General features: G+C 39.0%; 1 protein-coding gene across 1 annotated transcript in view; it reads left to right on the top strand.

The window, feature by feature from the left end:
* Positions 1 to 15,199, top strand: part of NUBPL (nucleotide binding protein like) — a 223,926-nt gene that overhangs the window by 47,819 nt on the left and 160,908 nt on the right. Inside the window, exon 4 of the mRNA XM_040257149.1 lies at positions 3,986 to 4,076. Coding sequence (XP_040113083.1) covers positions 3,986 to 4,076 — 91 coding nt within the window. The remainder of the gene's footprint in view (positions 1 to 3,985; positions 4,077 to 15,199) is intronic.

Genomic DNA, 15,199 nt, shown 5'->3' with positions numbered 1-15,199 from the left:
TTCCTCATCAAAAGTAGGTATAATACCACTTTGCACGGTTGCTATCAGGAGTCAATGAGAACTGTAAATAAAATCCTTAAAGTGCCTGGCACCCAGCAGGAATTCAGGTGGTAGGGAGATATAATCAGGGAAAGTGTAGGTGTTTCTTTGGGTGGTTTAGGATGACATGTTGTTAGAGATTCTGATTTGTCCACAGAGCTGGCTGTAGAAGCCTAGTTTATACAGGTTCTTAATACAACATTGTTGATTAACTTTCCTCCATCCTTTCCTTCCTGCTTCCCTGTGCCCCTTTTTCTCTTTTCTCTCCTTCTCCTGACCATTGTATATTGCAGGAAAAATGGGGTATGAGAGGATGGTCATGTCCCAGGTCTTGACTGAGTACCTGGGATGGGCTGCCAAGTGAGGGTCCTTGGCCTTGTGCAGGAAAGAGTTCAAGTGCTAGCCATAGTAAAATGAAAGCAGGTTTATTTAGAGTGACACAGTCTTTTGAGGGGCTTCTCTGGTGTCTCAGATGGTAAAGAATCTGCCTGCAATGCAGGAGATCCAGGTTCGATCCCTGGGTCAGGAAGATCCCCTGGAGAAGGGAATGGCTACCTACTCCCCTGGAGAATCCATGGACAGAGGAGCCTGGTGGGCTACTGTCCATGGGATCTCAAAGAGTCTGACATGACTGATCTACTAATACACACACAAACACACACTCATACTCTTTTTAGAAGGTAAGAGGTGACCCCAGGGCATGGAGTCCTTTTGAAAAGTGAGAGCAGAGCTTGGCTGGGTCAGATGGTTAGTGGTCTGCAAATTTAGTTTTTATGGGCTTCTGTGGTGGCTCAGAGGTAGAGAATCCGCCTGCCAATGCAGGAGACGGGTTTGATCCCTGGCTCAGGAAGGTCCCCTGGAGAAGGAAATGGCAACCCACTCCAGTATTCTTGCATGGAAAATCCCACTGACAGAGAAGCCTCGAGGGCTGTAGTCCCTGTGGTTGCAAAGAGTTGGTTGGAGAGGATTTAGCAACTAAACAACAAACCAGGAGAAGCAGGAATAGTCTAACCATCTTAGAGAAGGAGTGGGGATTTTCAGGAGATGGGGCACCACCCACTTTTGTGCCTTTTATAATTGGCTTCCAAACTGTCATGGCACCTGTGGGTGTACATTTAGCATATGCAGATGTATTACAGTGAGCATGTAGTGTGGCTCAAGGTCTACTGGAAGTTGAATCTTCCTCCATCTTGAGCCTAGTAGGTTCTAACCTGTTTTGGTCTTATCCTCTTGTTTTTCATGGTTGTGTCATTCTTTGAACGGTTACGTCCTGCCCTCTTCCTTCCTGTCTCAATACCTTGGCTTCCCTGTTTCCTTTTTGGTACATGTAAGCATTAGTACTAAATTTAAATTAGTACTAAATTTAGTCAGTCAGTAGAGACTTGTAGAGGATTTTCTATTATTCTTAGTTCCATCCTCTAGAAATTAACTTCTTGTGATCTCCCTCCCTACCCTCTTTATTCTTATGTGATAATGTGTACTAGCAGCTATCTAGGTATATATGCAAAATCCATTCCTACCACAGCAAATTTTAGAGCAGGTTTTCAGTTTTGTTTTAACCCATGATACCAAGGGCTCACTTGTAGACAAGCATAGTTTTCTTCTAGAAGACAGGACAGATAGATGATAAATAGATTCTCCCTAACATTTTGAAGGAAACTTAAAGATCTAGTGATGATAAAACTGAGCTGGCAATCTTATATTGCAAGCACCTACTTCGTTGTTTTCTTGTTTCTTGAAAACATAAACTTAGAAAACTAAGTTGTTTTACTTGACAAGTATTTTTAGAAGATTAATTTGAAACCTGGGACCTAACCCTTTCAAGTTACTTTAAAACCAATGTTAATATAAATGAGAGCAAGGACAAAGAATCTTAGAATGTTTTTTGTTTTAATTGGCATTATTATTATTTTATGGTAGCATTTAGTTTTGTAGGTGTCACGGAAAAGATATGGAAAAGAGGTGATAGTTATAATATTAGCAGACCCATAGATAATAGTTAACAGTTATTCAGATTTGTTAGGTTTGAAAATCTTTTTATCCATAGTGAATTTACTCCTATTTTCAATTCAACTGAATTCTTTTGTTTGTGGTTTAAAAAGGAGTTAAATTGGGTCAGAATTTCTCGTTGAATGTTCTACCTTTTTAAAGCTACTGACTGACCTGAATTTAGTACCAGTGCTCCAATTCGGTTCAGTCGCTCAGTCATGTCTGACTCTTTGCACAACCCCATAAATTGCAGCACGCCAGGCCTCCCTGTCCATCACCAACTCCCGGAGTTTACTCAAACTCATGTCCATCATGTCGGTGATGCCATCCAGCCAGTGCTTACATACATCAAAAAGGAAACAGAGGAGAGAAAGGTATGAAGACCAGTAGGAAGAGAGGAAAGTGAGAGAGAGACAGAGAGAAGGAGGGATGAGAGGGAAGGACGGAAGAAGGTTAATCAGAAATGTTACATTAAGAACCTGGATAAACTAGGCTTCTACAGCCAGCTCTGTGGAGAAATCAGAATCTCTAAACAGATGCCATCCTAAATCACCCAAAGAAACATCTAGACTTTTCCTGATTATATCTCCCTACCACTTGAGTTCCTTCTGGGTCCTGGCACTCTGCTAAGGATTTTATTTACAGTTCTCATTGACTCCTCATAGTAACTGTGTAAGGTGGTCTTATACCTACTTTTGATGAGAAAGCTAGAAACTAACATTCAAAATGATTTTTTTAAGTGTTAAACCCAGTTTTTATATATCACCATTCTATTAAAGGTAATGTATTCTTCCTCCTTTTTCATTTATTTTACAGTAAACTGAGAGATAGATAGTAATCTCGAGTCCCTTAGCTTCTGTGAGTCACAGAGGGATATTAAATAATTTTCTTACAACTGCCATTTGAGTCAAAGTTAGGGGCATAAATTTGAATGTACCTTATTTTGTCAATTTATAAGAACCAGACAGGTTTAAAAAGTAATTTTGTGTCTGGAAACAGGTAGATAACAGAAAATGAGAGATTGTTTAGTATTAAAAAGTTTTGAGTTTAAAGAATTTTATCTTGCCAGCATACAGGGAGAGAACTGGGTGAGTTGTATGTCCTGGGGAAATAGAACTCAAAAGCACGTGTTAGTATTAGCATTCTGTTTGCTTGTGTATGAGAAAAACCAGTAACAAATTGATTTAATCTGTGAAAGGAGAAAGAGCAGGGAGGTGGTAGGGGGAGAAGAAAAAAAGACCTATTTAGAGGTAGTGAATTTTGTTTGTCTTTTTTTTTGTTAATCTGCTGATTAACTGTCAGCTAGTGAAGAGACCGATCAGATATTCTGCTCTTGGGCAGCTGCATAAATCATCAAAGAAATCGGTTTTGGTTGTTTATGAATCCTCTGAAAGACTTTGGGTGTTCTTCCGTGACTTGCACATAAGAGGTTGCCTCTGTATTATGTCTGCCACTATCCTCATTAGCATTTGCATGCCAGATTTGCATCAGAATTCCTCACTTGCTTTAATTATGGTCTTGTTTCCATGATTTTCTCCCCTCATTTTGTATTCTTCGGTGTGTTAGCTAGTCTTTCGAAAAGTTAATGCTCCATCTTCCTGGGGTTATGTTTGCTGTTGTAAACCATTATTTTAACATTGTGTGCATGTAATTTGTTAGTTCTCTGATCAAAAAATCTTAGTCTGTTTGTGACTGTATGGGAGATCTGAACCACAGTGTTTAAAGTGTGTGCAGTGGATTTCTTTGGTCAGTTTTCTGGAAGAGATTAGTAAACCAACAAAAAATATTTACACTGAGCAGTTTATGTTCTTTTACCTTACGTTTGCTTTAGAAGTTTAGGTTATGATTTTGAAATATTTTACAAATTAGCTTCTCTGTAGTTAGACTTACTGTTGCTGTGCACTTTATCTTTGATGAAGAGTGGGGAAATCTTATGGTAAATTCTGTTTTCTTACAGTCAAAGGCTGTTGGTTTGTTAGATGTGGATGTGTATGGCCCTTCAATTCCAAAGATGATGAATCTGAAAGGCAATCCAGAATTATCACAGAGTAAGTAAAGAAGAGAGAAAGAGTATGACAATATAGTGACACTTCTATTTGTACCTGCTGGGTGTCAGGCATTGTGCCATATACCATGTATACCTTATGCACACTGCAATATAAGGTGTGGAGCCAGACTGTCTGGGTTTGAATTCTGGCTCTGTCACTGATAAACAGTGTAGCTTTGAATGACTTGTTCAAACTTGTTGTGTCTCAATGCCCCCATGTGTAAAATAGGGTTAAACAGTTGTACTTACTAGATAGAATTGCTATGTTTAATTGCTTAACTACAAAATTGCTGTAAGTGTAGTGCATATGAAACACAGTGCTTGGCACACTGTACATGGTCAAATTTAGCTCATCATCATCTTTGTATATAAAATGTGTGGATGTATGGGGGTATTTGAATAGAAAGTATCTAATATATTTGTTAGAAGAGCTGAAAATTATTTCCTCTAATTAGATTTTTGTTATATTTATTTTAAATTGTTTTTGAAAAAATTAATTTCTCTCCCCAGCCTTCATTGCCATCAATAATAGGACAGAGTAATTTTTTGAATAAATCTTTAATATTTATAGCTGTTGTTATTATATTTGCTTACAAAACTATTAAATATAAAGCTTTAAGAACAAGGAAATTCTATGCTCAAAAAAAGAAAAATTGAAACAACTGGTAACTTTCCTTGAAAAATAGTTTTGAGTGAAGACACTATTAAAATTTATTTGTAACTATAGTAAGCATATGAAATTGAATAATTTCTTTTATTTCTTATTGTACCTTTTATTTTCCATGAATCTAGGACAAAATGCCTGTATTTACTGAAGGGTTTTTATTGAATTTTGTGTGTGCATAACAGAAGGTGTTATTTTTGTCATTGTGATTAAATGTTAGGTAGTAAGACATTATCTGCTATTTAAGGTGCCTTTGTTTGTGTTGAGATGGGCTTCCCTCATAGCTCAGTCATTAAAGAATCTGCCTGCAATGCTGGAGACCCAGGTTCGATTCCTGGGTCAGAAAGATCCCCTGGAGAAGGAAACGGCAACCCACTCCAATATTCTTGCCTGGAGAATCCCGTGGACAGAGGAGCCTGGCAGGCTGCAGTCCGTGGGGTCCAAGAGTTGAACACAATTTAGCGACTAAACCACCACCAAGGTGGTTTTGTTCGTGCTGTAGTTGTTGAAATCAGTTACAGCGTTAAGTTCTGACTAACCGCTTATCAGATAATAAGGATTCTTCCTATTACTTTGAAGGAATTTAAGGCTCTAGTGATGATAAAAGTGCCCCTAGCCGTCCTACGTTACAAGCACCCACTTAAGTTGTTTTCCTGTTTTGTGAAAATATAAACTTGAAAGAAAGTTAATTTATTCTAGTTTCTTTGTTCTTTGCCCTTTTAGTGGAATGCGTACTTAGTTTACAAATATGTGCCATGAGCCAAAATGTCAACCTTACACAAAGAAGTAATGAATTTGTGTGCTTTAAATGATAGACTCTTTACGTCTGCCTCTTGGTTAAAGTAGCATGAACACTAGTGCGTGCAGCACAGGAGTGATGGCAAATGAAGCCCTCAGTGGCAGTTTTTCCTTAAGTTGTCTGTTCCGTCCATGCCAGTGTAAACACTTGAAGTGAACTTTAATTTCTTTCTTCTTGTTTTCCTGAAGCTGTACTCTTAAATTTGATGTTTGCAAATTGGCTGCCATTAAATAGACTTTCTGGTAAAAATGAGCTACTGGAAATCTTGGAAAGCCTGAAAAGAATGTGTGTTGACAAGCAGATCTCAAGTCCCAGAAGAAATAAACCAAATGATTAAGGCATTCACTTAGAAGAGTGTGGATTCTTGAAAGCCCATCTTATAAATTGGTTTAACCTGCTACCATTGTACTAATTGGCATCATTTTGACTTTTCTATGTTTTTGTCATTTTAATTTATGCTGCATTACTGTTTATTAAAGAAAGCACAGTGCAGCATGAAATTATCTTATTAACAGTAAGAAAAAAGATTTGTTTTCAGTGGTTCAGCTTTTGGGGAGATAGAACTGTGAGCAGAATCTTAGCTTTATAAATGTTTCCCCTGTTTTTGGACTTAGCTACACAACCATAGAGGGAATGGGACTTCAGGATTGTCTTTTTCTGTTCATTATTTAAGCAGACATATGGTAATGTAGTTTTGGTCAATTTGTTAATTTTAAAACTCCATGTTAAAGTTGGCAGATTCATTCTCTTATATTTTTTCTTTTTGAGGAGATTATAGAAAAACCATACTTATATTTTAGTTTTGATCACCAAGGGAAATTTTACATTTGTTTCTAGAGAAGTGAATTTAGTAATTGAGGAGAAATTTGTTTATAATAGTTTTGGATTTCTTAGGCTGAAAATGTTTCTGTCAGCTTAAAATGACAATAGTGATTTTCTGTGTTGGTATGCAGTATGCAAAATTATGGTAATGGAAAGTCTAGCCAGTTTGTAGAGAGTATTGTACAAAAAACCTCACCAGGTTGACCTTATAATGGCCGCAAATGACCAGTTGCTTTGGGAACCTAATGGAATTTAGAATAAAATCCATGTGTAGTTTGAGAAATTATCATCTTGGCATGAGTTAAGCTTTTTTTTTTTTTTTTTTTTTTTTGTCTAAAGAACAAATACCAGTCATTTTTCTCTTTTTAAAGTTTGTAAATAACATAACATGCAGATTTCATATTATAGTATAGCCAAGCTATACTCCTAGAAATTATTGACTAGGAAGATTTTCAGTTGAAATTGTAAGAAAATATTACATGGTAGTTGCACACAGAAATGTGCTGTTAATTCACTAATGTAATACTCTTTATTGTTGAGGATTTTCACTAAGCTTTCTCAACTAACTTTTATTGGTAGAAATCTGCTTTCTTTCACAGTTTTATGATGATGAATTCACACTTTATCACAGTTGTGAATTTGTCACTACTTAGTTTTACTGCAGAGTGTCTTATAGTATATTTAACTAATAAAGTAGGAAAATGTTTAAGACCTGTGGAGAGAGGTTACTAAAATTGCAATGTCAAGTAATTTTATTGAGGATGACACAGTGCTTATTAATAATGATTAACTATGAGACTTTTTTTAAAAGTAGGATTCACTTTTTTTTTTGTTGGGGGATAGATTTTCCACTCATGTCACAATGTTCTGCTCTCTCTGTCTTAATAAGCATTTTCCAAGCTTATGAAATGAGTGTGTGTACAGAAGAGACAGCAAAAATGTGGAAAATCAGCTTGGCAAATGACTTTTTATAATAGCAGTCATCTTCAGTAAGAACTATCAAGAAGTGACTAAATTTTCTTAAGGTAATTTAAGTGCATAAAGAATGAGAGTGAATTCTACTTATTTCTGAAATTACCTTTTTTCTTCCAAGGCAGAGAGTTAGGGGTGTTACTGAAGTTACTGACTTGAATAATTAAATTCTGATGCAGGAGTTAAAGCTCTGAGAGCTTCTCATTTATAATTTGCTTCTTCTGGTCATTGTCTTGTGGACTCTTGGGTTTCATCTGATGCTAGAGTTCCTCTGATTATCTTTGGAAAGGGTGGTTCTGGGATATATAGCATAATCAAAGTGTTATAGAAATGACTTTTTTCTTGCTGACTTCCTGGATTTTGTTTACAATCTGTTTTATACCTACAATATTAAATTGTTGTTTAGTCACTGAATTGTGTCCAGCTCTTGTGACCCCATGGGCTGTGTAGCCTGCTAGGCTCCTCTGTCCATGGGATTTCCCAGGCAAGAATACTGAAGTAAATTGCCATTTCCTTCTCCAAGGGATCTTCCCTACCCTGGGATGGAACCCATGTCTCCTGCATTGGCAGGTGAATTCTTTACCACTGAGCCACCAGGGAAGCCTAGAATATTAAGGCAAAGTGTAAATCAGGAGTTGAAGGAATCTTGAAATCTTATTAATTGAAACTTGAAGAAGTGAAGTGAAGTCTCTCAGTCAAGTCCGACTCTTTGCGACCCCATTGACTGTAGCCTACCAGACTCCTTCATCCATGGGATTTTCCAGGCAAGAGTACTGGAGTGGGTTGCCATTTCCTTCTCCAGAGGATCTTCCCTACCCAGGGATTGAACCTGGGTATTGTAGGCAGATGCTTTTGTGAGCAACCAGGGAAGCCTTGTGAATCTTGTTAATCTGTAAGTCTTGTTTTGATTTACTCTGGCTTTAGGCACTTTTATCTCAGAGATAAGATTTGTGTTCTTTAAAGAATCCTATCACCCTACTTTATCAAGACAAAAGTCCACCCTTCACTTGGCTTATTGTTTCTTACACAGGTCATTGAATAATCTGAACTAAATATTTTTTTTAGTATGGTAAAACCCTTTTCCTTTTTCTTTGCCAGTTCTGAGCTGGAGAATAGGCAGCCTCTTTTTTGGAGTTCTACTTGTTCTGCTGCAAACCATCTTAGCCAAAGTCTGTAGCACAGAAAATCAATGAAGAATGCTTTATTTATCTACAGAACAAACAAGTGTATTTTAGTAGCTGTGTGTGCATAGTCAGGCACTTGTTCATATCTGACTTTTTGTGATGCTGTGGACTCTAGCCCTTCAGGCTCCTCTCTCTATGGATTTCTCCAGGCAAGAATACCAGTGGTAGTTTAGTAGCTAAGTTGTGTCCGACTCTTGCGACCCCATGGGCTGTAGCCTGCCAGGCTCCTCTGTCCATGGGATTCTCCAGGCAGGAATACTGGAGTAGGTTGCCATTTCCCTTCTCCAGGGGATCTTCCTGATCCAGAATCAATGCTGAGGCCACAGGCAGTTTAAGGCAGCTGGGATGCCCCCATTGAGGCATGGCACTCCTAAATAATGCGATTCTTAGACTTCCCCGATGGCTCAGACGGTAAAGTGTCTGCCTACAACGTGGGAGACCTGGGTTCGATCCCTGGGTTGGGAAGATCTCCTGGAGAAGGAAATGGCAATCCACTCCAGTATTCTTGCCTGGAAAATCCCACGGATGGAGGAAGGCTACAGTCCATGGGGTCGCAAAGAGTCGGACACGACTGAGTGACATTTACTTTACTTTACTTACTCATATCTATTTCACCATGGAGAAGAAAGGTGCTCAGAAGGAATTAGGGCTGAAGTCAGGGGAATTGAAGCTATGGTTTTTCCAGTAGTCATGTATGGATGTGAGAGTTGGACTATAAAGAAAACTGAGCACTGAAGAATTGATGATTATGAACTGTGGTGTTGGAGAAGACTCTTGAGAGTCCCTTGGGCTGCAAGGAGATCCAACCAGTCCATCCTAAATTAAAACAGTCCTGAATATTCATTGGAAGGACTGATGTTGAAGCTGAAACTCCAATACTTTGGCCACCTGATGCAAAGAACTGACTCATTTGAAAAGACCCTGATGCTGGGAAAGATTGAAGGCGGGAGGAGAAGGGGGTGACAGAGGATGAGACGGTTGGATGTCATCACCGACTCAATGGACATGAGTTTGAGTAAACTCCAGGAGTTAGTGATGGACAGGGAGGCCTGGTGTGCTACAGTCCGTGGGGTCCCAAAGAGTCGGACAGGACTGAGCAACTGAACTGAACTTAATATGTAACAGAAGTTAATTACTACCCTTCCCTGGATCTGAGTGCCGATAATTTATCAGACTAAAGACACATTCCAGGAATTCAGGACAATGGAGTGAGACGCTTACTGAAGACAAGACTGAGGTCTCAGAGTTCTACATTGGCTCCCTACTAATTTCTACCTCAGTTCTTATTCTCTTTTGTAGTCTAACCCCAGACTGGAAAATAATGTGATTTTTTTCCTCCCTTATTTCCTAATCTTTGATCATGTTTAGTATTTCTCAACATTATCAGGACATTTTCAGTATCTTCTCTGAAATAAGAAAAAAGAAACTATTATTAGGTATTGTGGAGGGACAGCTTGCAATTTTGTTTGTAGTACTCTAGTTTTTATCTATGTATTCTCTGAATTTTTGCTTTTTAAAACAGAACACATTATTGCTGATTCATAGTTATTTTAATAATTCAGTGAGTACTTTAGAAACCTTTGAGGAATATTTTTTTTTTAATTTATTTTACTTTACAACACTGTATTGGTTTTGCCATACATTGACATGAATCCACCACGGGTGTACATGCATTCCCAAACATGAACCCCCCTCCCCACAACATCTCTCTGGGTCATCCCTGTGTACCAGCCCCAAGAGTGCCGTATCCTGCATTGGACATAGACTGGCAATTCGATTCTTACATGATATTTTACATGTTTCAATGCCATTCCCCCAAATCATCTCACCCTCTCCCTCTATTTTCTCACAGTCTAGAACCTAGAAGCCTAATATCAAAATATCATTGGGTTTGTTTTTTTTCTGAGGTCCTTCTCCCTGGCTTACAATTTGCCATTTTCTCACTGTATCCTTACATAGTTTTCCTTATATTGGATTAGAGCCCATCCTAATGGCCTCATTTTAAAGTTGTTGTTGTTCCATTGCTGGGTTGTGTCCAACTCTTTGCAACCCTGTGGACTGCAGCACACCAGTCTCCTCTGTCTTCCACTATCTCCAAGAGTTTGCTCAAATTCATGTCCATTGAGTCGGTGATGCTATCTAACCATCTCATCCTCTGTAGCCCCCTTCTTCTCCTGCCCTCAATCTTTCCCAGCATCAGGGTCTTTTCCAATGAGACACCTCTTCACATCAGGTGGCCAAAGTATTAGAGCTTAAGAATTAGTCCTTCCACTTCTTAAAATGTCCTATTTCCAGAGTCACATTCTGAGGTACTCGTTAGGGCTTCAACATTCACATATTGGAGGGACACGAATCAGTCCACTACAGGGAAGGTTCTGCTCTCAAACTTTTTTGCTACTCTTCATTCATCTTTCATGCCTATAGGTGCTAAAGAGCTTTAGAGTTCTTATTAATCTGCATTCATTCCTTAGATGACTTCATCTAGTCCAATTACTTAAAAAAGCATCTGTATGCACATGATAACCCAAATGGCATCTCTACCATATGCCTCTCTCTGAAAGCCCAACTGCCTGATTTTTGTCTACGTCTGGATATTTAATAAAGAGTTCAAATTAATACAGCCAATGATAAGTGAAGAAAAAACACTAATATTGTGCTTGTGTGCATGGTAAATTGCCTCAGTTGTGTCCAACTCTGCAACCCTGTGGACTATAGCCTGCCAGGCTCCCCTGACCATGGGATTCTCCAGGCAAGAATACTGGAGTGGGTTGCCATTTCCTTCTCCATGAGGAATATTTTAACAAAACATATGCTCCCCCTTCCTCCTTTTTTTTTTCTTTTTGTGCTAACAGAAAGTAAAGCATTTAAGACGGAAAAAGAGTTTGGTGAAAGCAGAACATAAAATGAGTTTTGAAGTGGAAGATAAGGGAAATAATTCATCCATGAATTGGGGACTCCAGGGCAAAAGGCAAGAGGCCATTAATAATGAAATTATACTAAGAGGCATGAAAAGTTTTGATGGTCTGGATTTGCAGGCTAGCAAGAGAGAAGAGAAATTAGACACGCTATCCCTGGTGGCTCAGCTGGTTAAGAATCCACTTGCAATGTGGGAGACCTGGGTTTGATCCCTCGGTTGGGAAGATCCCCTGGAGAAGGGACCCACTTTAGTATTCTGGCCTGGAGAATTCCATGCACTGTATAATTCATGGGGTTGCAAAAGAGTTGGACATGACTGACCGACTTTCACACACACACACAAATAATGAAATGAGACATCTTTTTCATTTTCTTTCTGCACTTCCACTCTAGATTTTGTCTGTGTGGCATGCATCTATACAGGGTAATGCATTGAAATGCCATCTTGTTCTTTAAGATTGGATAGATTTTGTATACCCATGTTCATAGCATTATCCACAGTAGATAAAATGCTACTCACGTGTCCATCAGTGAATGAATTTAAAGGTGGTCTATACATACAATGTAGTATTAGTCAGCCTTAAAGAGATAATTCTGACATAACCTGAAACATGGATGAATCATGAGGATGTTATGCTAAAGGAAGTAAAACCAGTCATAAAAAGAGAAATAGTGTATGATTCCCCTTACATAAGGTACTTAGGGTAGTCAGTTTTATAAGGACAGAAGGTAGAATGGTAGTTGCCAGGAGCTGGGAGGAAAGGGAAATGGGGAATTATTGTTTGGTAGGTATAGAGTTTCAGGCTTTTAAGATGAAAAGAATTATGGAGAGGGATGGTAGTGATGGTGGGACAACATTATATTTAATATCACTCTATTGTACACTTAATGATTAAGATGGTAAATTTTATGTTATGAATGTTTTACCACCATTACAAAAGGAAAAAAAAATGGGTATATTTTTTGACAATATTAACTGTACTAGGCTTAACAGTATAGGGTTTCTTCAGTGTGTCTATGGTCTCAACCCAGTGAGTCAGCTTGCTCTGTAAAAGAGCAATCATTACAGAACTGGGAGAAAATAGAATAGTGAGGTTTATTTGGGAGACTTAGTAAGCTTAGCTGTAAACTTTCTCTGTTGTTCAGTCTGGAAACTTCATTAGTATACAAGTTGTTATGAATTATAGCCAAAAATTATATTTTTGTGTCACAAAACGTGACAGAGCTTATTATATTTTAAATTCTTATTGTTATTGCTAACTGTATTACCATTTGAAACATTATCAATGTTATAAACACCTCTATGACGTCCCTGCCGTCTATTTACTTCCACTGCCTCAATTCCAATAACCTTGTTCTGTTATTCGGCGAATACCAGTCTCAGTGGCCTCTGTTTCTCAAAAATGTCAGCACAGAAGGGCTGAGGACCCTCACATAGTCTATTCTCTCTGCCTGAGACACCTTACATTTCTAGTGTCTTCCACCTCTCCTCCGCAACTAATTTCTACTATCAAGTCTCAATTTTAATGATTCTTCTTCTGTGACTCCTTCTCTCACTCCTTACTCTCCTTACTGCAATTGCAAGGGTAAGTCATCTGCTTAATGTTTTCAGTCTCCTCTGCCGGACAGTAGCATATCTATAGAGCGGAGGCTTTCTGGCTTAGTTTCACTTACACTTGGTTATATAGTAGATGCTCAGTCAATCTTAGTTGAATAAAAGAAGAAGTTTTCTGTTAAATTTCTTGTACATTAGATGCACACTTTATTTTCTCTTTTGGGTATATGAGTAACTGAATTTGCAATCATAATATATATATTTTTAATGAATAACGTAGACTGTTTTAAGGTATTTTCTTAGCTATTAGTCTTTGTGGTAGATGAATGATTCTTACACCACTTTTTTCCATTTTTAGGAAAAGAGAAAGAACCTATATGGTTAGTAATTTGACATTTGAGAATTATGTTACATGGGGTGAAATGGTTGTTCACATTGTTTCAGTGGGTAGGACAGTGCCACTCTTGCCTCATATTTTAACTTTAAAATGTTGAGTATAGCTCTGGTTAGCTATAAGGGTAGAGGATTGTGGGGCCTGAATTTGGGCCATGATGGAAAGGACTGAGTTCACAGTCCCTGCTCTGAGACAGAACAGCCTGGGAAAAGAAGAGGAACTGGAACCTCAGCATGCATCATCCTGCTTTTCCTCAGACTGTCTTCATTGCCAGGCTAAAATAGTGCATGGACAGAGATTATTATGTGAATGTATCAGTATAAAGATGTTATTTGAGACTGTTTATTTTGGAACTTGTTATTTGTAATAGGTTTAGAGACATGGGGAGTGAGGAAGCAGTGACAGTAAGTTTCGATTTTATTCTGCTGTCACTGAGGTATTTCAGTTGAGGAAAAGAAAGCAGAAATAGCAGTTTGCAGTTTGATGGGCTTTGGGATCTCCCTTGCAATATACAAACCACAGACTTTTCTTGGAAAAACTGGGTTCCCCAGAAAGCAGAGCCCTGCACACTAATAATTTGTTAGGGGGTAAAACTGGACTGAGGAAGGAGAAAAGGAGGGAGAGCCGGTATGAAAGTGTGCTGTCAAAAGTGACTAGAGATGTTTTTGATTGTCGTGACTGGGGGGAGTTTAGTGGGTAGACGCCAGAGATGCTGCTGGATATCCTGCAGTACACATGTCCTGTGATGCGCAGAGCACAATGATAATAAATTATTGGTGGTGGTTTAGTCACTACGTTGTGTCTGACTCTTGTGACCCCATGGATTGTAGCCCACCAGGCTCCTCTGTCCATGGAATTCTCCAGGCAAGAATACCGGAGTGCGTTGCCGTTTCCTTCTCCAGGGGATGGGATTGAATCTGGGTCTCCTGCATCGCAGGCAAATTCCTTATCAACTGAACCACTAGGGAAGTCAATAAATTATTATCTGGTCCGAAATGTCACTTCTGCTGGAGTTGAGAATTCCTGATTTAGATAATGTAACCCAAAAGAATTTCAGAGAGATTGGAGTACTGTATGGGGTGAGAATAGAATTTTGGGGAAATAACCTAAGGTGATCAGAGAAAGACTGAGAAGGAGTGACCAGAGAGCTAAGAATAAGGCAGGAAGAAATGGCATCCTGGAAGCCAAGGGGGAGCTTTAGGATGAAGTGGTCAATATTTTTGGGCTTCCCTGGTGGCTCAGAAGGTAAGGCATCTGTCTGCAATGTGGGAGACCTAGGTTCAGTCACTGGCTCAGGAAGATCACCTGGAGAAGGAAATGGCAACCTACTCTGGTGCTCTTGCCTAGGAAATCCCATGGATGGAGGAGCCTGGTAGGCTACAGTCCATGGGTTGCAAGTCCATGGGGTTGCATGGGGTCAACAGTTTTAGAGAGGCAAGATCAGTCCTGGGTGTTCTTTGGAAGGACTGATGCTCAAGCTGAAACTCCAATACTTTGGCCACCTCATGCGAAGAGTTGACTCATTGGGAAAGACTCTGATGCTGGGAGGGATTGGGGGCAGGAGGAGAAGGGGACGGCAGAGGATGAGGTGGCTGGATGGCATCACCAACTCGATGGACATAAGTTTGGGTGAACTCCGGGAGTTGGCGATAGACAGGGAGGCCTGGCGTGCTGCAGTTCATGGGGTCTAAAAGAGTCGGACAAGACTGAGCGACTGAACTGAACTGAAATTAGATGAGAATTAAAAATTATGTATTTTAAGTTTGATAATATTTCTGTTTTCAGTTTACGAAACTGCTGTTTTGTAAATGTGCACAA

This window comes from Oryx dammah, unplaced genomic scaffold (assembly GCF_014754425.2).
Source record: "Oryx dammah isolate SB20612 unplaced genomic scaffold, SCBI_Odam_1.1 HiC_scaffold_16, whole genome shotgun sequence".
In the NCBI taxonomy this organism is placed as follows: domain Eukaryota; kingdom Metazoa; phylum Chordata; class Mammalia; order Artiodactyla; family Bovidae; genus Oryx; species Oryx dammah.
The sequence above is the reverse complement of the archived record's forward strand: the minus strand, read 5'-3'. Positions and strand labels throughout refer to the sequence as shown.